The 25,188-nt window shown below is 44.5% G+C and overlaps 1 protein-coding gene across 1 annotated transcript; it reads left to right on the forward strand.

Annotated features, from left to right (window-relative positions):
- Positions 1-446: 446 nt before the first annotated feature.
- AVL9 (AVL9 cell migration associated) lies at positions 447-25,188 on the forward strand. Its single transcript, XM_081147039.1, has 16 exons — positions 447-724; positions 5,498-5,618; positions 6,989-7,074; positions 8,774-8,845; positions 9,674-9,763; positions 10,487-10,553; positions 11,915-11,955; positions 12,705-12,743; positions 13,327-13,396; positions 13,684-14,219; positions 17,781-17,915; positions 18,991-19,210; positions 21,371-21,488; positions 23,785-23,838; positions 24,318-24,406; positions 24,572-25,188. The coding sequence occupies exons 1-16, from the start codon at positions 632-634 to the stop codon at positions 24,685-24,687; spliced, it is 1,947 nt and encodes a 648-aa protein (XP_081003165.1). The 5' UTR covers positions 447-631; the 3' UTR covers positions 24,688-25,188.

A 25,188-nucleotide genomic window follows, 5' to 3' on the forward strand; every position in this document is an offset into this window, starting at 1 on the left:
TGCTTCAGGCCTTAAGTCGCTTCCAAATTCCTATAGACAATATTTAAATAGGAAGAAAAATAAAAACAAAAACATAGAACGAAGCCAAAGGCAACGCTGGGCACGCATTTAAATATTGAATGCAGACAGCGCCGCACCAACAGGCCCCCCAGTCCCCAATCCTGGAGAGCAAAGGGCACAGAGGGCCCAGGCCCGAGGCTTCCAGGACAGGAAGGGAAGGAATCGCACGCTCGGAACGAACAGAAAGGACGTTAAGAAAGCAGCCAAGCCGAGGAGAGGCGGCCGGGGCGGAGGCTTCAAGGAGGCGGCAGCAGGTGCACAGGGGAGCAGGCGACAGGTGTGTGGTCATCACCGCCCGGCCCCGCCCCTCCCTCCAAGCCGCGCCCCCAGGCCCCGCCCACCGCGTCAGGTGACAGCCCGGAAGCAGCCGAGGCGGGTGCGCGGCGCGCGGCGGCGGCCCCGGGGGGCGGGGCGGAGCTGCACAGCCTCGGCCTCCTCCAGGCCCCCTGCGCGGCCCTCATGGTTGACACCTGAAGCCCGCCGTCGCCGTCCTCCCGGGGACCGCCGGGTCTCCCGGCCCGCCGCCCTCAGCGGCCGAAGTCGCGGTCGCGCGGGCCCGCGGCGGCTGCCCATGGAGCAGGCCGGGCGGGGCTGCGATGGCGCCCCGCGGGGGCCCGTGCTGCACATCGTGGTGGTCGGCTTCCACCACAAGAAGGGCTGCCAGGTGAGCGAGGGGCCCGACCCCCCGGCCGGCCGGGCGTCCCCGCGGCCGCCGCGCCCGGGTCCTCCGCCTCCGAGCTCGTCGCCCCCCGCCGGCTCGCCCCGCTGCAGCCCGGCCCACACCCCTCGTCCTCCCGCCCCCACGACTGCACTCGGCAGCGGGGGAGCTGGGTGTCGGCGGCCGGGGTCGCGGGCCTTTGGGTGCCTCGGCGGGGTGGGGGGCGGGGGGGAGTCGGAGACCCGCCCCACGCTTCCCGCGGCCGTCCCCGCCTCCGTCGGCTTTCTGGGGGCCACCTACGGGGGGAGCCTTTAGGAGACGTCAGCACCCGGGCCGCGGTGAAGGTCGCGAGCCCGGCGGCGGCCACGCCTGTCCCTCAGGCCGCGGGGCTCGGGCGAGCGGCGGCCGACCGCGCTTCTTTGTTTACCTTGGGAGCGGGCCGCGGGCGCCGCGCTGGCTCCGCCCCCTGCGCCCCGGGCCTCGGCCTGGCTCCCGGAGCTCGCCCCGACCCCGCCTGCAGGTGAGACCTTGACCTCCAGCTCCATTGCCAGGAAAGGAGGTGTCTTTACCCAGCCGAGAAACGTGCAGATGCAAAGTCGTTTTTCAGCGTCTCCCCTGAACGGCCCAGGGAGGGAGCAAAGGCACGTTTGCAGCCTGGGTCCCGACGGCGGGGGAAGGAAACGGGAGCTGGGTTATCTAAGGAGCGCGACCCCTGGAAGGCGGTGATGTCACAATGTGCTCGCAAACCGGAAATCGAGACGTTTAAATATTAAAAATACTGACTGCTACCGCTAGGCAATGGGGCATTTCCTTTCTTGAATTTCACGGGAAGGTAACATCTTGGAAGGCTTCTGTGGGCGAAATTTCAGTTCCACAGAGGAGAACAGAAGGGCGAGGGAGCAAGTGAGAGGATGGTTGTGTTTGTGTCCTAAAGGCTGCTTGCCATCCCGTGCCCCTCGCGTGGAAATTGCACTGGGAGATACCAAGGAGGAAGTGGTGGTATCCAGTGTGGTACTTAAAAAATTCCAAGCAGACGTAGATTATAAGGTTTTTAAATAGGGCCCTATATTTAGAGGCGAGGGGATAGGTATTTGAGTTCGCATCATGGCCTGCAAATAAAGTGTTCATCATCATTAGATTTTTATTGCTTTAAAACTTCACACCTTTGATCTTAATCGTCACTTTATAACTTGCTTTGGATATGGGTGAAGTAACAAGCTTGGAGGAAGTAAAATGATGTTGCAGAGGTCACACTGCAAACCAGCTCGGGAGGCAGACTTAGACTTCCGCGGGCACCACGTGTGTTCATCCATGTGGCACTTAGGAGTCTATTAGGGTACAGTAAGAAGTGGGGACCCCACTTCTGAACCAAAACTGTTTAAAGACAAAAAGAAGGGAATATTGGTAGGAAATAGAATAAGATCTCTTAATTTTGCTGTCATCTAAAGTCAAGATTAATTGTTGTTTTATATCTGTTTCATTGGCAAAAGTAATATTTTTATTTCCAGAGAAGGAAAATTATTTTATTTTAGAAAACAAAATGTAATGCTGCTTGCTGCTTAGAGATTAAAGAAAACTTAACAGATTGTAAGATGAAAGAGGCACTTTGGGCTGAAGTAGAACCCTGGCATTTCTCTGGATTTGTCTGGTTTTTGGCTTCAGGGCTGAGGTTTGTAACGGTGACTGGTTTTGTAAAATGAACACTATTGCTGCGAGTCAGGAGACCTGGATGACATCCTGGCCTCATAGCTTCCAGACCTTCAGCAAGTCCAAATTGCTTAATTTTTCTGTACCTTATTTCTTCCTGAGAACTTTAGGCCTGGCGGGGATCCTTAGAGATCATCTAATCCATCTCTCTTTAGATGTACAGATGAGTAAACTGAACCCCAGAAAGGTTAGGTGACTTAAGCATACTTACAGCTAATTTGGTGCTATCAGAAAAACCAGAGCTGGACAGTAGCAAAAGCGGTAAAACCAGATTTTACTCAAAAGCCATTGCAGGAGAGATGAAGAGGCCTCAGTATAGAACTGGGCTCGATTCTGCATGCAGCAAGGAACAGTGGGAATTTATAGCCAAGGAGCGGAGTAGGGGTCAGTGACTGGAAATTTACTACATCAGGGGTAAAGGAGGGTTTCTGGTTAAACTGAACAGGATTCTTGCTAAAATTTAGACAGTGCAGGGACAAAAATCAGTCTATCAGGTGTTTCAGAGGCTCTGATTATATAAGATTTCCCTCAGGATGTATTCATTCATCAGCTACCTGATTTTCCATTTTAAGTCGTTCCTTGCAGGTGAAGAAGACTGAGTGCTTGCCTTATTGAACTGTGACTCTGACTTCAGATTGTTTTAGATTGCAGGAGGGCACTCTGTTAGACTGGCCTTCCAAGTATTCCAGATGCTGCGGGTCATGTTGATCACCAGTTCTTTCCATGCTCTGGGATTATTCATAGCAAAAATTCCCATACTTGGTCGTCATTTGTCATTTTTAGATGCAAGGGAACTGAAGTAAAACCTTTGTTTAAAGGATTGCCTTAGAGCAGTCTACAGGGTCAGGCAGGATGACTTTTCACAGAGGAGTATACTAAATGTTCCTAGACTCTTCTGTTATAAAGCTGCTCTACGGTGACTGCCTTGATAAAGGAGTCAGGTCCATTCTCGTGGACCACAAGCTCTCCAGACTAGGCATGTAGATGTTCCATCATCTTGTTTCCTACATTTTTTTCACCTTTGAGGCCTTCAGATGTATTTTAATGAAAAATTCCTTCATTTAAATTAAAATGAACATCTAGTAACTTTATCACTTGGTCATTTTTTCACATTTATTGGGGTCATTTGCAGGAGTGAATTCTTGTGTAGATAACATGTTAATTTCTAGTGGTGATAATTCTAGTTGATGGGTACACTTTTAGAACATTTTTTTAAGAAATTTGTTTTTAGTGGTTAGAGGGAGAGAGAGATGGAGACATTCTGTTGGCTGCATCCTGCATTCCCCCTACTGAGGATTGGGCATGCAACCAGGAGTGTGCCCTGACCAGAAATTGAACCGGTGACCTCTTGGTACATGAGAGGATGCTCAATCCAGTGACTACATGGGCCAGGCTAGGACATTTTTTTAAGTGAGTGGAAGTACCACCATGACATCTAAAATAGTTTTGAGATATTTATCCATTCCAACTCTTTTCCTGAAATTTTAAAAAATTTAGCATTTAGCAAAGGAGGCTTCTTCCTTAAAAACTCACCTGCACTTAGATTCATTGACATGAGATAATTTATGGACACCTCCTCTGTAGTAGTTCGCTTGTTATAGACCTTGTGTTCCAGAGTTTAGCTTGTTCCTTATATGCTTTGTGGCACTAAGTACATATTTGTCAGGTTAGTGTATTTTTGGCAAAATAATATAATCAACCATATCAGTTAAACTTTTTCATTCTTTCATAGATTGGTACTTTTTTTAAACACTCAAATTAAGAGGGAATAGTTATTTCCCAAAGGGATGCCTAAAAAGTTGGAATTATTACTTGATTTTTGACCACTGTTCTGATTTTGTTCTGTTCGTGGTTTTGTATACATAGCTAGAAACTTTAATTCTTGAATAAACTGGTTTTACCAGACTTTACTTCTTAAAAATGTAGAACTATGAAAGTACTAGAACTCATGTTTACACTAGTTCCAGTGGTGAGTAAAGCACATAGAATGAGGGAGGAAACAGCATATTTTACTGTTGGTCTGAGCAGGCCCATCCCTGGAACATCTCCTTGGCTAGCCGGATGCTATGTTGCAAATATAGGGATGGGCTGTGAAGATTGGTGGGGGTAGGGGGTGGGCGGATTGGTTTATGTTAGGGTGATAGTGGCAAGCCCTGACCCATTCGGGTTTGGGTGACAGATGGCTTGGCTGACACATGGAGTTTTGGCTCCTGCTTTTGCTAGAATCCTGTGGTGACAATGACGAAACATTGGGGAGGTATCGTGTGTGATTCTTGGAATAAGCAGGCCTTTGGAAAAGAAAGAACAAACTTTGGAGAGTTACAGGTTAGGGGAAAATAATGTTGAGAGATTTTTTAGCTACTTAGAGAAATTTGTGAAACAAGATTGCATTTCCTGGCCCTCCCAACACTTTTATTCCTTGAACTTTGATATTTTGGTGGAGGTTTTTTCCTGATGTTCACGACGCTTTTTACATGCTGAAATGATGAACATGCCTGGCTTTGTAGGGCTGTGATATTAACACTTAGAGCAGTGGAATAGTTTTCATTTGCACCTTGGCATCCCAGCTAAGCAGGGTGTTCAACCTGTGTAATGGAGTTTTAGAAATATCAGGAAGATTCTTTCGTCCTCTTATAATTCCCCCCAGGTAGCTAGAAAGTCCCCAATAGTGCCCCAATTTCTTTCTTTGACTTATATCTTCATCTCTAGTAAAAGGCTTAGACATCATGGGTAACCCTCTCTTTCATGTTACTGTGATTCATATCCTTTGCTGAGCTCAGATTTTGCTAGATAAGGGAGGACTGCAGAAGGCCCTGGTCTACTAGGGATGGGCGCTAAAAGAGGGAGAGACAACATACAGACATACGAGGAGAGAAGAGTCTTTACCTACTGAATCATTTTGAGAAAGACTGGTCCTATTATATTCCTTGCCATCAGATTTAAAACTCAGTTTCTCTCTAGGAAACTGGAGGACTACTGTCCTTCAGAGTTTAAAAGCATTTTTGCCTTTCAAGATAAAATTCTCCCTTTGATCAACAACCTTTTGTCTAACAACATTCCTTTCTATTTTAGGTTGAATTTTCTTACCCACCCCTGATTCCAGGAGATGGACACGATAGTCCCACTATACCTGAAGAGTGGAAGTATTTGCCCTTCCTTGCCTTACCAGATGGCGCACACAACTACCAGGAAGGTATGTAAGCACAGTGGCACAGTTAGCAAGTGTCGTTTTTTAATTTGACAAGACATCTTAGATTGTAAGTACTTTGTAAATGGAAGGCCTTTGGTTCATCATGACTGTTGATAAGGTATTTAAATGCTGGCTTGGAGATGACCAGTCATGCTCTAGAGGATCTCCAGAGGAGTACCAGACTTACATTGGTAATGGTTGGTGAATCTTAGCCACCCTTGGCAGGACCCTGGCCAAAGTAAGTGATTGGCCAGATTAGGACGTTCACTGCTGGTAGCACTTCCTGCATTTATACTTCAGACTCCTCTCAGAGGCAAACTAAAGGCCTTACCTGCACCAGCTGCAGACTGATTGGGGCTCTGCCTGCAACCTCACAAGGTTAGTGCTCTGGTGGCCACCTGGAAACATCTGGAATTGCTTCTGCACCCCTGGGGCCATTGTTGTCATAGTGCTCTGCCTACAAGTTTGCTTGCATGATGCAGACCCTGCTAACACCCCCAGCGAAAGCAATGCTGTGAAGTTAGTGCAGAGTCTCCTACCATCCTGTAAGTGAGTGCTTTGACTGGCTTGATGAAGGACTACATTTTATCATGGTATTAGAGGCTCTACCAAAACACTAGGTTGAACTTGGTTGGATTACCTGTTTTTCCTAATATTTAATAATTTCCGATGAAATGAAGCAAATGTTACTCTGCAGGTTAACAAACGTTAAATATAGTATTTTAACCTCACAAATGCTTTATCCAAATTTTTAAAATTATTAACACTTTTAAACATACAGAAAAGGTGAAAGAACAATACAGCGAACATTCCACAGATGTTCTGTGTGTTTGCGTTTGTGTACAGTTTTGCCTGTACCGTGTGAAAGTCAGTTGTAAACAGCATGACACTTCAGCTCTTATTACTGCAGCATGCATCTCCTAAGAATAGATCACTCCCAGGATGGCTTCCCGTATCATTATCACAGCTAAGAGATTTGTCTGTAATTCCATAACACCCACTAATACTCAGTCTATGTTCAAATTTCCCCAGTCTTCCAAGAATTTCCTGGATCTGTTTGAGAGTCATGTATTGCCTTTGGTTTTTCGAGTCTCTATTTTAATCTGGAATGATCCTGTATAGATAAAGTATTTTCTGAGATCAGTGATCTAGTCTCGGTTTGACCAGCTGTGATTCATTCAGCCTTTTGTGCTTTTGTGATGAGTGTGTACTGTAAGATTGTGAAGGGAATCCTCACAACCAGTGGTTGTGTTGCTAGAAGGAAGTGTGGCATGGGCTCCTTGTTATAGTCTTGTTTGTAATGGCTGCATTGTCATTATTTATTCCTAAGGGTAATTCACTTTAGTGTCTACCTCTTTCTGTGTATCTCTTAGATACCGTGTTTTTTCACTTGCCTCCCAGAAATGGAAATGGAGCCACTGTATATGGTATCTCTTGCTATCGACAAATTGAAGCCAAGGTACGATAGTTACGATGAACAACAAAAAAGCACTGGACAATTCTTTCTTAAGTATTACTCACTTAAAATGTCAAGTTTGGGGAAATACATAGGTGGCACCTGTTTTAAATTTTTATAAACAGTTTGTAGCTGTTTGCCCAATAGTAACAATTTATTCACATAGATGTTTTTGTAAGTTGATATTGATGATTATAATTATATTTGTATCGTAATATTTTGCACATTGTTTTCAGATAGTGATACCGAACTTGTTCATTTGTCTTCAAAATACTGCATTTAAATTTCATAGTGTCCTTGAGTTTTCTATTTCTAGTGTTTGTTGTATAACTTAGAAAAATGGAGTAGTAATGGGCTTTTTTTGGTTTTGTTTTTTTAAGCAGCATTCTAGAATTAGTGGAAAGTACTTATAATAGCTTCAGACTACTTGCAAGTTATCTTAATTATCTATAACTAAGATTTTGATAATTCTTAAAGTACCTGCCAGCTTAATGCCTGACTTAGGATAATAGCTCTAAATCATAAATTCAGATAGACCACGGTGGGCAGCTTCCCTTTTATGGTTTGCTTTGGGCAGCACTGGGGTTTTTCGCAGTGGGGATACTCCGCGTCGTAGCTTTGTGCATTTTCTTCGTACGCCGTTACCCTCACGCACTTCTGTATGGGATGAGCCGAGCCACTGTCCTTTCCTGGAAATCTGTCCCTTTGACTGCCTTCTGCCCCTGCAGTTTCATCCACGTCCTCACGCTCTGCGTAGCCTTTAAGCGCACCTCGCCCGCTGTCTCCCTCCCCGGGGCCGACCCCTCCAGAGTATGTTGGAGTTGCCCTTTTCTCCCAAGTTTTTCTACCCTCCTCTGATAACCAGATAGATCAGCCAGATAGCAGAGGGACCCGGAGTCTGAGGAGGACTTTAATTCCCTGTGAACAAGGTGGGGCCCGATGAATGAACCCAGTCAAGGCAGAGAGGCAGAAACAGGTAGAGGAAAGGCTCTGCTCCTGCTCAGTGTGACCGCTGCGCGCCCGTCCGCTGAAGATAGGAGGCCCCTGGGCCCTCAGGACAGACCCAAGGAGCTGGCAGGCAGTAGCCTAGAGGGCAGAGTTGTTCTTACCTCCCTCGCAGCCTCATCTGAGGTTGATCTAATCAAGGCGTATTTTCTGCTGGCAGAGAACCATAGAAATCTCACGTAGTCGTCCCCGGGGTCAGGGAGGCAGGCGATAGGGCTCAAAGCTGGGCTGCAACACGAGTCAGCCAGAATAGATCCAGGTGGCCTAGAGCAACCGCCTTAACAAAGCTGTGGACAGTCCCCCATCCCTCCATCTCTGGAGGAACATGCTGTTTTTCATCTCTTAAACTCTCTCCTCACCAGGAGCAGTGGGCTCTGAAAGGGCGGCCCATTTTACAACCAGAACCAAGGATGACTCACTTGCACTGAGTGTGCATCTTACACATAAAGTATTCCTTCATAACAGAGGTGGTCTCCCACAGTTCTGTCCCCTTCGATTCCTGGATTCCGGCACACGGTGGCCTGACCAACTGACACTTATTCATTCAATCAATATTTTCTGAGATTCTCAATAAATATTTTTTGAATTTCATTAACCAAATGCAAGAAATGTTTTCTATCTAATTATTACTTTTATGTTAAAGAATAATGATTTTTAAGTATTTCTGTGAAATATTTCTAATGACTGTTTATAATAGGCATTGAAAGTCCGGCACGCAGATGTCACCAGAGAGACCGTGCAGAAGAGTGTCTGTGTTCTAAGCAAGCTGGTAAGAGACCAGATCGCTCCCTGTTAATGTGTTTGTTAGACTTTCATGACAGCCCTGGCCAGTGTGGCTCAGTTGGTTGGAGCATCATCCAGTACACAAAAGGTTTCAGGCTCGATCCCTGGTCAGGGTGCATGCAGGAGGCAATCGGTCAATGTTTCTCTCTCACATTGATGTTTCCCTCCTGCCCTTAAATAGGAAGATTAAGAACCAAGGAAAAACTGTTCAAGTACATAAAAGGATGTTATGATAGAAGACACAGACTAGTTGTAAGCCTCCACAGAGAGCAGAAAAAGGAAATGAACTTAAATGTAATTGTGAATGTTCAACTAGCTGTAAGAACTGGCTACTCTGAGAATGGGTACATGTCTCCACAAGCCAGCAGAACAGTGCGCAGAATTAGAATGTGTTTTGCATTTTGATAATAATAGCTGATGTGTAAGGGCGTCCTGGGTGCCAGGTGCTCTACTAAGTGCTTTCCCTGGTTATTTAATTCTGAAAACAACTCTGTAGGATGTTGTCTTTTCATATACCCGTGTTCACATCAGCGAGCAGGTGTGTGGAGGTGAAGTGCCTGGTTATGCAGCTGAGCAATGGGGGAGACCCAGGAGGTCGGTGCCCACACTCAGCCACTGCACTGGGGGGGTCAGGCACCTGCCACAGCAGCCAGGGGCCTGGCACGAGCGATGTCACAGCTCTCTTGTAAATAATAGGATGCTAAAGTTGAGAGTTACTTTTTTCTTCCTGTTCTCATCAAGGTAATAGGCTGTGGGGTGTTTGTTTTTTTACTATTATCAAACTAATGGCCATTTTCTTTGTTATTTCTTTAAGCCTCTCTATGGCTTACTTCAAGCAAAACTTCAGCTCATTACACACGCATATTTTGAAGAGAAGGATTTTTCCCAAATTTCCATTCTAAAGGTAACTTTATACCCCTCCATAGATGTGTTTGGCTGAAGGCAGATTCCTGAATCGAGTTAACCTTGTCAGTAATATTGTGAAAGATAATCACTTACTACTTTAAGAGAGGCGTTCTTTGAAGGTAACACTGAAGGGGCAGGGAGCTGCCCAGAATGTACAGTTCATACTTATTGCACTTAACCAAACTGTCTTTTATTAGGAAATAATGCAGGTAACTAGTATAACTAATATAAATGTCTCTATTAACAAAAGGGTAGTATCCTTTGCTATGGCATTTCTTCTCCTGATCTGCTTGTCTTATTAATACACTGCTAAGTATGTTTATGTATCAGGCTTCTGGTACCCATTGCAAAAGCCAGGAAAACTACATGACTGTTTTGCTGAAATGGAGAGCATGCTTTATCAAGGCTGCCATGAATGGCTAGAACATGGATCTCTCCTGGATTCTAGTGAGAGTAGGACAGTTAGGTGTTTAGCAAGGAGGTAGAGGGAATGTGTGGATTCATCCGCCATGTGAATGAATCCAGGTCTGCAATGCAGAGAAGAGACGGAAGGAGTGCTGGCAGCGGGCAGGTGTTCAGAGAGACCTTGATTGTTTCTAAAGTTAGGGCCTCGCAAAACAAACGGCCTCAATTAAAGAACCATTTTTTTCCTGATCATCATATTTCTAATTCAGTGTCCAGAATGATAGTAAAATGTCTAAACTGAACCTGTATTTTATAGGAACTCTATGAACATATGAATAATTCCTTGGGAGGAACGTCACTGGAAGGATCCCAGGTGTACCTTGGTAAGTAGCTTTTCTACAATTTGGAAGAAATGCCCTCATTCCTTTCTGTTTGGGACACCGAGTCAGTTGCCTGTAAAACTTCACGATCAGAATTACGTTTCTACAGGGGATTTAAACGCTTCAACATTTGACGCTGCAGCGTCTTTGAATGTCTTCCTAGCCAGTGTTTATGTTGACAAAAGTTATCACATACTGATACCAGTATTCGAAACTATTCTCATATAAGGCAAATTTCTGCTTTTCAGAATAATAATGGAAGGTTTTTCTTTTGCTTACACTAATGCTGACGGGGTCAGTTCCTGGCATAGCAGAGGGAGGGCAAGAGAGATCTGCTTAGTGCTTTTCTATTTTAAGATTTTTCAAGTTGGGGGTTTTGTTTAATTTATACTATTTGACAACCCAAAACATCCATTAGAGTCCAAGGTACTCAGTAGGCACTCAGTAAATATCCTTTTCATGATTAAAACAAAAGTTTTAATCACACTGTGATTTATGCCCACTTTAATTCCTATTTCAGCATGAAGTAGCCAAACAGGTAGTTCACTTTTGCAGTCCTGTGTGTTTCAAAAGCTAGATCCAAAACTCCTATTCTGAGAACATATTTTTCTCTAAATTATTTTCTCTTGTCCTTTGGCAAAGGATTAGAGAAGACTGTGACTCAGAAATAATAACCTATGGAATGTAGTGACCAAAAACCATGTTTAAATAATTGACTGCCACCATAGTACAAGCTTCATAGTTTTTAAGCTTGTGTCCTTTGTGAGATGTTTGTAGAATGGGGAAAAAGTCTTAGAGCTGCACTGTCCACAGCAGTGGCCCCTAGTGACACGTGACTATTTACATCTAACTTTTTTTTATTATTGATTTAAGAGAGAGAGTGAGAGATTTATTGTTCCACTTATTTATGCATTCATTGGTTGATTCTTATATGTGCCCTGACTGGGCATCGAACCTGCAACCTTGGCATATGAGGATGACACTCTAACCAGCTGAGCTACCCAGCCAGGGCCTGACTATTTACATTTAGGTTAGAATTAATAAAAATTAAACAAAGTTGAAAGGTCAGTTTAATCAGTCACACTTGCCACATTTCAAGGACAACCCGGATTTAGGACATTGCCATCACTGCTGACAGTTCTACGTTTTCATCACTGCAGTGCTATGCTTGACTGGTAATAATAATTTGATGAATTCTGAGTACACATATCCATAATCAAATACTACATAATATCTTACGTAATATTTTAATACTTGCATAGTCCTGCTTTCTTTTTTTACCTGCCTTTCCTTTGAGGAGAAATACTTTTTGGATGAAAACATCAGGTAGTAGTTACAGATTATACTTTTTGTTAACATCGTAGGTCTGTCTCCTCGCGATCTTGTGCTTCATTTTCGACACAAGGTATGTGTGACACCTTATTTAACTTTTGATGTACTACAATTGTGTTCATTCAGCTGGGCAGATTCCATGTGCTACATGCTCAGATGCAGATCGTGCATAACCATGTTTTAGTCCTTCTAAGACATGTCTCATAATGACACAGAGCCGAAAGTGTTGGTAGTGCTTGTATGAGAAATTTCTAAAGGTACACAGATGCCATTTGTTTATTTCAATGCAGGATAGAGTACTTTTTTCCATTGTCTTTGTAATTTCATATATCATGAAATTAGAGTGGGAAGACACACGTAATCTTGCAGAATATTTTATGTGTTGCTTTAAGAGTGAAACATTTTCCAGTAAAATATCTATATTTATTTCTTCTGACCTTTAGTACTGAAGCATATGTTGACTAAGACATGCGCACGTCAATCATTCATTTAATGAGCAATTACTGAGTATCTGCTATGTGAATTCTCTGGACATATTCAGAAATAAATGAATAGTTCCCACCCTTTAAGGAGCTTGTATTTCAAGCAAAAATGGCATAGCTTCTTCCGAAAAGCACAATTTGTTAGAGACTTACATGGTTCTCACATTTTTTAGAGGGCACAGGTAGTATAAGTTCACAATTTCCAATGCATTTGTTTAAAGCACTGTAATTATTTAATATTATTGATTAAATGATATATGGTATGTTTGAGGAGGGGAAAGGGTAATATGTAATAGGCTTGCGTTTCTTATTTTAATACAGTATTTCTTTCTTTGTTCAGGTCTTAATTCTGTTTAAGTTAATTCTTCTTGAAAAAAAGGTGAGATTTGAAGGGATGAAAAATTTAACATTTATTGACATTTCTTAAATATCATATAAAATTTGAACTAATGATAAAGTATAAATTATCTTTTTTGCCTATCAAATTGTGGTGAGCCGAAGCCCATATTCTTGTTTACTGCCATAGAAGTATAAATTCCTGCAGTTTTTTCCTGGGGGCAGCTTGACTGCGTTCTGCTTTCAGTTCTTCGGGGTATACATCCAGATGGGGTATTGCTGGATCATGTGGTAGTTCCGTTTTCAGTTTGAAGAACCACCATCCTGTGGACTGAAGGGTCCCGGGTTCGATTCTGGCCAAGGGCACATACCTGGGTTGCAGGCTTGATCCCCGGCCCTGGTCAGAGCACATGCGAGAGGGAACCAATTGATGTGCCTCTCTCTCTCCTTTCTCTCTCGGTAATTTTTACCTGGATTATGGTGGACGCCTGGTGATTTTCTAATTCTGTCATTAATTCTGTACTTATTAGCTGTCATTCTTCTGTAAAGAGGTCCCACCCCCCCTTTTTTGAAGTACCACTGTGGACTCGGATTTTCTAATTGGATTTTCATTGAATCCACTTCAGGTTCTCTTTTATATTTCTCCAGTGAACAAGTTGGTGGGTGCCCTGATGACCGTGTTATCCCTCTTTCCAGGTAAGAGGGTAGCAGTACCTATTCCTTCTTTCGTCTGACTTTACTGGAACTTTCAATGACACGTGTTCAAGGATAAACTCATTAGGGTTAACATTTCTATTTTACTAGGACATTTTCATTTGGGCAGTAGGTCTTTTTGTTTGGTCTGGCATTTTCATTAGTTTTAATCGGAATGGATGCAAGCATAGCTCACTAACATCTTCCTGGAGAGCCCACTATTAGGACAGAATGCACAGCTCCTCTAATACCTCAGTATAAACCAACCTGCCCCCCATGTTTTGTTTCAGGCATGATCGAGCATGGTCTCAGTGACTGTTCTCAGTACAAGCCCCGAAAGAGCATGTCTGAAGATGCTGGGCTTCAGGAAAATAACCCCCCTGCAGACGATTTTGTGTCCGTGTCTGCTCCCAACATTTCATACACCAGCTTGGAAACTGTCAAGAAAACCATGACAGGAAGCCACGGAGGAGATGCTGCTATCAAGACAGAAGAACCTTTGTTCCCAGTAGAAGACAGCAGCAAAGGACAGGAACTCAGTGACAGCAATCCGTACTTGAAACCTCCTTCTCGTCCGTCTCCAGAGTCTTCAGAAAGTGACTGGGAGACCTTGGATCCTAGTGTCCTGGAGGACCCCACCTTGAAAGAAAGGGAGCCGGTGGGGTCAGAACAGACGAACTCGTTTCCAAAGGAGTCGGTGCCCTTGGACAGTGCTCCGATCACTGTGCAGCCCCAAGCTAACACGGGCCAGGTGGCCCTGATACCAGGGCTGATTTCGGGGCTGGAAGAGGACCGGTACGGCATGCCCCTGGCCATCTTCACGAAGGTAAAGCCCAGTGTCCTTAGAGAAGCCGACAGTGTCCTTTCAGAATTTAACTCAGTATTGCACATGTTTTCAGATCTGAAAATTTTCCTTGAGAACTAAAATACACACCAAAAGTGTGCCGCTGTGGCATCTGTGGCCATAGCGTAAGACTGGGAACAGTCTCCTGATTTATCTTTATAGGTTTGACTTTCACACTTTGGTTTTTATCTACCCGGAATTAATTTTTGTGTATGGTTGAGGAAGGGAGTCTGTTTCTAGACGTTCTGTTGTTTTTCCCACTGGTGTATTTGTCTACCCGTGGGGCAGCCCCCCTCTGTTAATTACCACTGGGGTCATGTCAGGCAGAGAAAAGCCTTCCCCTCCTGTTCTTCAAGAGTCTCTTAGCTCTACAGCCAGAGAAAGACAAATACTAGGGGATTTCACTTACATGTGGAATCCAGTGAGCAGAACTAACAAACAAGATAGAAACAGACTCATAGATAGAGAACAGACTGACAGCTGGCAGAGGGGTGCGGGGTTGGGGACTGGGTGAAGGTGAAGGAATTAATTTTAAAACCCCCACAAAACTCAGATAGACACAGACAACAGTGATGACCAGAGGGAAAGGGGGTGGGCAGGTAGAAGAGGGTGAGGGGGGATAAATGGTGATGGAAGGAGACTTGACCTGGGGTGGTGAGCACACAACACAATGTACAGGTGATGTGTTGTAGAATTGTACACTTGATACCTATGTAATTTTATTAACCACTGTCACCCCAGTAAATTCATTTTTAAAATTTAAATATAATAATAGAAAGAATTTCTTAGCTCTTAGCATTTCCACATTGGTTTTAAGATCAACTTAAGTTCCCACACAGGTTGAGATTTGATAGGGTTACCTTTAAACCCTAGATAAATTTTGGAGCGATCCGGGCGTCGCTGCAGTGTGGAGGCTGTCAGTTCATGAGCTGGCTTGTCATCCCTGCCCAGAGGCCAGCTGAGAAACGGCCGTTGGTCCTGATCAGATTGTAGCCCTTTCCAAGTGGCAAGAGGGAAGGAAGGCACAGTGCATTTTGCTGCTCTTTAGCAGATCATCTCCGATGGTTTACCAGGCTTACCAAGCTGCGGTGTGTGTGGTGGGGGTGGGCGAGTTGTTTACTTGTTTTCTATTTATGGTAAAAAACATACAGTTTACTGTCTTTACCATTTTAGTGTACAGGTCATAGTGTCATGTTGTACTCACATATACTGCAGCTGCAAACGTGGAAGTTACTGTGCCCCAGGGAGATGGAAACGGGGTGGCGTGGGCTTGGGCGCAGAGGCTGCTGCATGTGGGGGACCCGCGCTCTCGCTGCCATTGTATGTGAGAAACTTTTAAAAGATTTAGGCTCATTTGATCATTTCTTTTAAAAGTAATGATAGCAAAAAAGTAAAGCTTTTTGAACTAGCACCTTAAATAACTTTATAAATATGTAATATCTTTACATGGTTCAGTATTCAGATGGGGTGATGGCACAAGCCCCCTCTCACTCCCTCGTCCCTGCTCCGCGCCTGCCCTGTCCAGTGGCCACCAGCGTTATCAGTGTCTTCTGTCTCCTTCCGGGGTGTTTTCTACGTGAATAAATTCACAGATACTTTCCCTCCCCTTCTTACACAGACCGGGCAGACTATACCTGGCTTTATGCCCCTTGTCCTCCTTGTACAAAATACTCCTTGGGATGAGCTTCGCGCTCTTCGTCTGTGCCGTGTTTTACGGTGCGGGTGGACGTTTGTTCAGTCCCGTTCGTGAGTGGCTGGGATTCCAGCCTTTCTCATTAGTAAACAGCGATGCAATAAATCACTTTTTACAAATCTCACACATGAGCTGGTGTGTCTGTAGGATAAATAAGAAGTAGAATGCTGCGTCAGAGAGTATGAGTATGTATTTGTCGTTTGCTCTTTTTTTTTCTTGTTTATTTTGAATATGTATTTTTAATGAATGTATTTTTTCATATTCTTAAAAAACTTTGAACTTTTTTTTTAATTACTTCTGAGTTTTCATAGTTCTATAGACTTAGCCAAGATTCCGCTGTTGACCATAGACTTTCTTGCTCTTACAGTATAAATTGTGAATGTAATACTACGAACAATTAAATCCTCTTATTACTGTCTTGCAATATAAAATTTTTGTAATAATTGTCAGTTCTGAGAACGCCTTCATCTGGGATTCTCAGTTATAGTTGGGGGGGTGAGTATTCTGTTTGAAAGAGCATTCAGTACTGTAATGTTTATGTTTAGAAACAGACAGTAGGGCGGAGAGAGGAGCCTCTTGTTCTACAATACGCATCACATAAAGTAAAGCAGGAGCCCCAAGCCCCGCACCAGGCCTTGGACCGTTCCTGCGCGAGGAGCAGGGGCCTTCCAGCCTCGGTCACAGGGCGTGGGCCGAGCGGGCTGGGCTGAGTGCCTCTGACGCAGAGACGGGGATTTCTCTCGGCTGCTATTAAGTAGCATTTTCCCGAGCAGAGGACGACATTGTCAAGACTAAGGTTAAAACCAAGTTACTGGACCCATATTCCACTTTCGGAGTCTTCTCTCCCATAGTAGGTCTTCAGCAGCCACTGTCGGGTACAAGGCACATCCTAGCTGCCGCGAAGAGCATGAACTAGCTGAGGGACAGCTCCTGCCCTCAGAGTCGCATGCTGTGATGTAAACAAGGCAGCATCCAGAAAACAGTAGTTCAGCGTTCTTAGCAAAGCGATGAAAAGTAAAAGAAAAAAATTAAACTGCCGTAGAACCTGAGATTGAAAACAAGTTCAGGGCTTCAGCAAGCCTGCACTCCTGGCTCCATGCACAGATTGTGCCACTTGTTGGAAATCTATCTTGATTTAGAGTCAGCAGAAATTCCATGCCCTCCTCCAGTGCGCCATTCAGTGTTAACTCCTTTATTCTCAGGAAATACTCTGCTTTTTGTACACTTACCTGCCAGCTGTGGCTAGTGATATAACTAATTCTCAGGGCAGTGGTAGTCTCAAATACAGTTCAAATGGAAATTAATTAAATACTCTAGTACTGCCAAGTGTCATTTTTGCTTTAAATATTTAGGAGTAGATATCTTGAGTAGTTTTGCATAATTTTTAACGAGAGGACAATAAAACGTGCTAATCAGCGCTGTGCGTTTCTAACAGTACATCGGAGGTTGTGTGCAGATGCGGGTGTTGTAAAATTTTGCTGGAAGAACTAACAGCTTTCTACTAAACAACGTACTTTTGCATGGGCTTAATATTTCAGTTCCTAAATGAAAAAGTCCAGCTTGTCAGTTACTGTGGGGGCTTTTAAGATGAACCGAGAACAGAGTGATCCAGGGAGACAGCCTTCATGTTGGACTAAGTTGTGAAGGCCATTCCTGAGAAGGTTAGCGATTGGTCTTAATGCAGTCACGACCTGACATTGTAGTGAGTCCAGAGTCAGCTGCTTTTGGGATGGCGCAGAGGTGGGAGGAAATCGGGAGTCTCTTTTCCTACGATTAGCTCTCTGGACTTGAGGAGACAGGTGATGATTCCATTACCTTTTAATATCTTGTGTTACTTTTGTGATTCGTAGGGGTATCTGTGTCTGCCTTACATGGCATTGCAGCAGCATCACCTTCTCTCTGATGTCACCGTCCGGGGATTTGTTGCTGGAGCTACTAACATCCTTTTTCGACAACAGAAACACCTCAGTGATGCCATCGTGGAAGTAGGTTTATGGATAAGTGTCCTCTACGCTGCTGGTCCCTGGTTTCCTTTCTTAAATGGGATTAGGAGGGCCTGATAATAACACTAATAGTAGTGATAACTGCTCCCTGTGCCAGGCATTGTCAGCGCCTCAGGCATGTTAACTGGTCTAATTCTCATGACAACCTGTGTGATAGGTTAACCTGTGTGTTAACATCCCTATTTGATACCCGTGGGGGCAAATGAACAGAGAGATCAAACAGCAAGAATAGTGAGTGAGCCAAGACCCCAATCCAGGCAGTTTGGTCCTACTACAGTCTTACAATTAAAATGTGTTTCTTGTTTAAATGATTTAAATACTCCTAGCCTGTTTAATATGCTTATGATATCAAGAGCAAGGAGCTAGCGACAAATATTTTACCTCTTATCAATATATTAGAAGTTTAAGTCATTTGTTCCACTTTACAGTTTAAGTGACTTAAGAGGGGTGGGGAATCAAAGCTTTAGGTGCTTTTATCCCGATTTTGACGAGGAAAGCTATGGACAGACCTTCCAAGGCAGAGGAATACAGGCAGGAGCACCTCAGAGTTGCTGCAACAGTATTGGTTACATTCTGGCTCCGAACTTGGTTGGCAGGTTCATGGGTATTTGTTTTATTAACCTTCGAAACTAACCTGTAAGTTACGTATGCTTCTTTGCACTTTAAATATTACATAATAAAAATACTCCAGAGTATCTGTGCACTCAAAGGAAAACATTTTAGGAAATCTTCTTAATTGTATTCATTTCTGGCTTGTGTGATAAAGGTGACACCATACATTTCTATATTTTCCAAAATAGGTACAATAAATATGAATTACTTTTATAATTCAAAATTAAACAGTTATACATATACTTGAGATAGAAAGCGAGTACTTTTTAAATAAAGAAAAATACTTGAGTGTAAACACCTGTCTCTTTCTTAGACTCACCTTTTGAGAATGCTAGTATCCATACTTTTTGTTTCCAGCTCCAACCTCCCAGTAGTTGCTCTTTAAAGTGTGGCTTGGATACCCGCGTGAATGTCCAGACTCTGACTTGTACCCGGATACCTGTAGGTAGAAGAAGCCCTGATCCAGATCCACGACCCAGAACTCAGGAAGCTGCTCAGCCCCACCACTGCCGACCTCAGGTTCGCAGACTACCTGGTGAAGCACGTGACTGAGAACCGGGACGACGTCTTCCTGGACGGCACGGGCTGGGAGGGGGGCGACGAGTGGATCCGAGCCCAGTTTGCCGTCTACATCCACGCGCTGCTGGCCGCCACGCTGCAGCCAGGTGAGGAGCACGCGCCGCCTCTTCGCTCTGTAGCAGTCGTTTGAATTATGTAAGAAATATGTCTTCATTGTAGAAAAATGGTTAACGCGGAGCAGGGAAACACAGAATCACTCCCGCATAAAAGCCAGCTCATTCCCCGTAGAAAAAAATGTAGAAAAAGACCAAGTGAAGCTCTGTCATGAGCTCTTGTACCATGGACACCGGCCACTGGACATGGAGTGGTTAGGTGATACAGTTATTGGTGGTGGTCAAAGTGTGCTGAGCTTTTGTTTTTTTCCTCTTTTCCCCTCACTTATCTCTACCACTGGTTTTGGGTTGTTTTTTTAATATATTTTTATTGATTTCAGAGAGAGGAAGGGAGAGGGAGAGAAACATCAATGATGAGAGAGTCATTGATCAGCTGCCTCTCGCATGCTCTCTGCTGGGGATTGAGTCCGCAACCCGGGCCTGTGCCCTCACCTGGAATCGAACGTGACCTCCTAGTTCACAGGTGATGCTCAACCACTGAGCCATGCTCGCCGGGCTTTTGTGTGTGTTTTTTAATTGTGAAATACACATAACCTAAAATTTGCCTTCTGAACCATTTCTAAGTGTCTAGTTCCACAGTGGCATTAAGTACATTCACACTGTTGTGTCCATAGGTTGTTTCAATCTACCCACCACTACCACCTCCCGAGTTAGTTCTTGTCATATGTGTGGAGTTTACCCCCAGGCCTCAGGCATGTTTGTCATTGGGAGAGGAAAGGTACGGTGCAAGTTCTTATTGTTAGTGGGATATTTTTAAATGTCTGCCTGTTCTACAAATGTAGCAGCTGAGACACCAAATCCAAGCCTGTGACCCAGGACCATGCAGTAATCTAGTAAGAAAGCCCCAGTCCCCACCAGTCATGTAGCTTCACAAGTAACTCATTTACCTTTAAAAAATGTTTGCCCAGGTAGCTGTCAGAACTGAATAATAGTAGCTAACTGGGGGGGTACATTTAATATGTGCAGGGACTTGTTTTGACATCTACTGACCCACGTCATCCTCATAGCATCCTGGAGGTAGATACCTTGTCATCCTTAGAAGAGAAAGTGAGGCACAGAAAAGTGATTTAAGTGGCTCGCTCACCCCCTTGGTGAGAGGCTGAGCTGGTATTTAATCCCACGAAGTCTGGCTCAGTTCCATGCTGCTAAAGGGAATTCAACCCAGTGCACTGTTTGGGGGATGTGTTCTTAAAAGAACTTCTTTATGCAGCCCGTGGGACCATGTGTATCCCCCCCTTCCTTTCCCAGCGACAAACGTCACCTTTCACCTTCAAAGCAAGTGACTTGCAATCAAATATGAAGCCAGAGCCACTGGAATCCCTTCTCCAGCCCTTTTCTATTCTAAGTAGAGGAAACACCTGCATTGAAACGTCCCCATGATACTGATAAAGCTGAAACATTTTAAACATTAAATACAAAAATTTCCTGGTTGTTTTAAGTACAGGGTGTCCCCCCCAAAATGTATACATACATACATACATTGAATAATTATTCATTCCAGTGGGTTAAATCTGAAAAAAAAGAAAAAGAAACGACAATTGAGCCATCTAAAACTGTATGTGTATACATTTTTGGGGGGGACACCCTACATTTTGACAGCAAAATGCATGGAAACTCCAGAGTGAGTTTTACCAAATAGCAAGATTCCAAAGAAGAGAAAATAGTGGCTAAAAGAACCAGTTCATGTATCCATTCTAATGTTTTTCTTAGGAACAATGACATTTGTGAAAAGATAAAATTTCCCCTCCTTGCCTACTCCCCGTGTAAACATCAGAACATTGTCTCACTGCCCAGCCTGTGGTTTGTATAATAAACAACACTGTGCCTCCTCGCCTTGGTAAGGAGAGTGCGGCCGAATCTTGGCGTTGAGGAGCCTTAGACAATCTCTGGGTTCCCCCTCTTCCTTTCCGGTTAGGAAAATGATGTTCTTGGTGATTAAGTGACTGGCCAAAGGCCACATAGCTTCACACAGGATGTGTGGAGTCAGACCCAAGTTTCCTGACATCTGGTAGACTACCTCCCCGAAAAGCAGGGGCAGAGGGCTGAAACTGTCCCTTCACCCTTTTTGGTGGTTCATCTTCACACCCCTGACTGGTGACAGTCCAGCTGGACTCTCACATATTTACTTGACAGGCAATGAAAAGATCCTCTCGGACTACGGGACAACCTTTGTGGCGGCATGGAAGAACACGCACAACTACAGGGTCTGGAACAGCAACAGGCACCCGGCTCTCGCGGAAATAAATCCCAAGTAAGCATGTCCATCAAAGACTGAGAGAGAGAACACAGGATGGGTCACTTACTCCTGTGCCCAGTGTAGAGAAAACCCTGCCCTAACTGATGATACTGTGAATGTCTTCAGGAATCTCCTGAAGTGGATTAGAAGGGGCCCCCAGATACAGAGAAGCAGCTGAAAACTATCTCCCCACTCATACTTCTTACCCCAAAAACGTTTGGAAGGCCTGAGTGTCTCCCGGCCCTCGGGGTGATTAAGACAGGAAGTGCTGGCCGTCGAGAGGCTTGGGACCTTTCAGTGTCCCCTCCCCTTGGGCCCGTACTGTAGCACATGGTCAAACAAGGTGGAAATAATCACTGGTTCAGCAGAGGTTATTTTAAAACATGAAGCATGAAAAACTAACGATATGTGAACTCCTAGATAGGTGGTGAAACTAGCTTTCACATCAGATTTTAAAACCCAGCACCATTTAATTCCTGTCACAGTACTGACTGTTGACTGGACTGTTGACAGCATGTCCAAATGTCTTTTGGTATAAAAGACATTTGGACACGCTGCGGAGTGGGGCCGTTACGAAATAATACCATCTTTGTGTGGAGGGAACTGAGTACAGTCTAAGTAGATCAATTGATAAATGTGTACAGGCTGGGACCTTATTTTTTCTAAGTTAAAAGTTTAAAATGATAATGTTTTTTTAACACATATTTTTAAAAATGTTTTTATTAACTTTAGAGAGAGAAGAAGGGGGAGGGAGAGAGAGAGAAACAGTGTGAGAGAAACACTGATCGGTTGCCTCCCATACACACCCCAAGTGGGGATCGAACCCAAAACCCCAGGCTTGTGCCCTGATTGGTAGTCAAACCGGCCACCTTTTGGTGCACAGGACAACGCTCAACCAACTGAGCCACACCGGCCAGGGCAGTGGGGTTTTTTATGATACAAGCATACACAGAATGTATTTTAAACTTTTACGTCTTGGTGGGAATCAGACAAAAACCAGCTTCGTGCTGGCTGCCATGTTACTTGGAAGCGAGGATTGGCTTAGCTGGACGGGGGTGCGATGACGTCAGTGGTGCTGAAAGGACTTTCCCGCCCACACAGGAAACCCAGATGTTTAAGTCCCAGGAACTGGGGAAGCGTCCACAAAAATGAGGCGGTGGAGAGCATGTCTGTTAAACTGTGTGTCATCTGTCAGGGAAATGACTAGGTTCAGCACGAGTTTGGGTGACTTTAGTCAGAAACCTATATTGCCATTTGAATGTGGTGAACACAGAATTAAAAGGCAAAGCATGGTAATAGCACTAAAGGAAAGGGCTGAGTTCCAGGTCTCCCTCGCTAACCGCAGGGCCTGTGTGCTGGAGTGAGGGAGAGAAACAACGTGAGCGTGTCTGCTGGCGGCGCTGGGCTGGGGCAGGTCACGGCCACCCACGGCGCAGCGGGGGCATCCGCCTCTCCCCCCGTGGCACCCAAACCCGTTCGGGTCTTTATCAGTCACACATCTTCTATAGGCCCTTTAACTTGAACCAACTCGCAGATTTTATCGCAATCCCATAAGAAGCTTAGATCTCTCCATTTTTTCAGCCTGTGATTCAGGAATCCAGAAAAAAAGAGAAATCATTAATATGCTTCATGTGGCAAGAAAGAAGTTGGCCATTTGGAAAGCCATGGGTGGCACTGTGATGTTTTTATAATTTGCTCTGGATTTCATTAGGGTCATTTTGTGTGACTTTGACAGAGACTCTGAGTGTGAAAGAAGAATTTGGATACTTATCGACTCCTTTCATAGTGTGACTTTGGTTAAGTTGCCTGATTTTATACATGTACCTTTTGCCTTTTGTATATTTTTAAGACCTGCGTTTTTGAGTTGCTTTGCTAACAGAAAGTACAGATTTTACAGGTCTGTCTACAGATCTTTGTATAGCCAATGACCCATGTTTCTAAGACGGCCAGGATCGAAGTGCAGGCCATAGCCATGGCCCAAGTCCCTGACTTTAACCCTGGGCTGTCCTGGGGAGCTTTTTAAAAAATGTTGATGCTTGGGGCCTACCCCCGACCAAATAAATCAACATCAGTAACACAGCGCCCCTTACACACCCTAGAAAAAAACACCTATTTCACAGGGAAGGTAACAAGCCAGAAAAGCTCCCCTACCTGCAGGTGGAGAGCTGGGGTGACACCCCGTGGATTAACCACCCAGAGGCCCGCCCCTTGCCCGTCTCCCCTGTGAGGTTCACCGGCGCTCCCCGTGATAACTGTTCTGTGGCTTTATGGGCGAAACCCTCACAGTCTAAACTGAAACCTTGTTTTACAGCCACCCCTTTCAAGGCCAGTACTCTGTGTCAGACATGAAGCTAAGATTCTCACAGTGAGTATCTCGAGAACGTACCAGGAGCAGTCTGAGCCTGGGTTTATGCCACGTGTTTCATGGCTAATTGGGGATTGTTTTTCTGCACTTGATAGACTTGAGCTTCAAATAGTCACCGAATATGTGCCCAGCCGTCTCCAGCTCTGCAGTGTGTATGTTTCAAAGCGAAAACACTGCTGTTCGCTGAAGAGTGGTGCCAGCTAGTAGCAGGATTTGCCATTTGTATTCTGGTGGAGTAGCTTCGGCAAATCCTGACTGGGGCGAGTTAGACAGCCGTATGTCCCTACCGCTTTTTGGTGCCTCTGCATGTTCTTTCAGTATTGTTCCGAAAAGTCACATGCTTAATTAAATTAATTGATGCATAACAAATAATGAATAATTTAGTTCCTTTCTCAGTAATTCTCACTGGGGGATGGTTATGGAGTGGTGTGTATGAGAGAAATTTTTTTCATCGCGTAACACTTCTTTCCTTTACTCAGTTCTGTTCAAAACAGTGAGCGTGGCAAAAAAATTGGAAGCGTCATGGTCACAACCAGCCGGAATGTTGTCCAGACAGGAAAAGCTGTCGGTAAGGCGCACCTTAGCCGAGAGCAGGTGGAAACCATAGCACAGCTCCTCTGTGTTCTCAATGTCATTGGCAGAAATGTAAAGTTGTAGAGGTCTGTGTCATTCTTTCACTGTCCTTTAACTAAAGTGAAGGCATTTTCCTTTTGTGTCCCCCATTTCCTTCCAGGCCAGTCAGTGGGAGGAGCCCTTTCCAGCGCGAAGACGGCTATGTCCTCTTGGCTTTCCACCTTCACCGGCTCCACCGCCCAGAGCCTCACTGAGCCGCCCCACGGGAAGCCCTGAGCACGGGGTCCAGAGGCTGCTGTTGCTGTCTTAGGTCGAAGTGTCCCCTGTCTGTTTGCTGCTCCCAGACTGTTCCTCTTCGTCGGCCGAAGGTCCACAGCGGGGGACCGATGCGTCGAACTGTTTACATGGACGGTCGCCCTCTTTCTAAATGAATGTCACAGGATGCTGAAAAGATGAAATCACAACCATAGCAGGGATGGCTTTCCAGGTTGGGGTTTAAATCGACTACTTCTATTTCAGTCTGAGCCTCATTAAAACACACAGTGTCCCTTCTAATGATTTTTCAAGTTCTGACAGTATACACTTGTTTACTTAGGAAAGTTTTTACTTATGTAAATGTTGTTCTGTTTTGCTGTCTGAATAGCTGGATGGCCACTATAATTTATTAGTGCTAAAATTGTTATATTAGTATTTTAATTTCTCTAAAGTTGGCCCTAAAATGTGCTTATAAAGTTAAGGGGCTGTAAAGCCAGCCCTTGGTTATTATTTTTGCTGAGT

Source organism: Miniopterus schreibersii (assembly GCF_964146895.1).
Source record: "Miniopterus schreibersii genome assembly, chromosome: 9".
In the NCBI taxonomy this organism is placed as follows: Eukaryota; Metazoa; Chordata; class Mammalia; order Chiroptera; family Miniopteridae; genus Miniopterus; species Miniopterus schreibersii.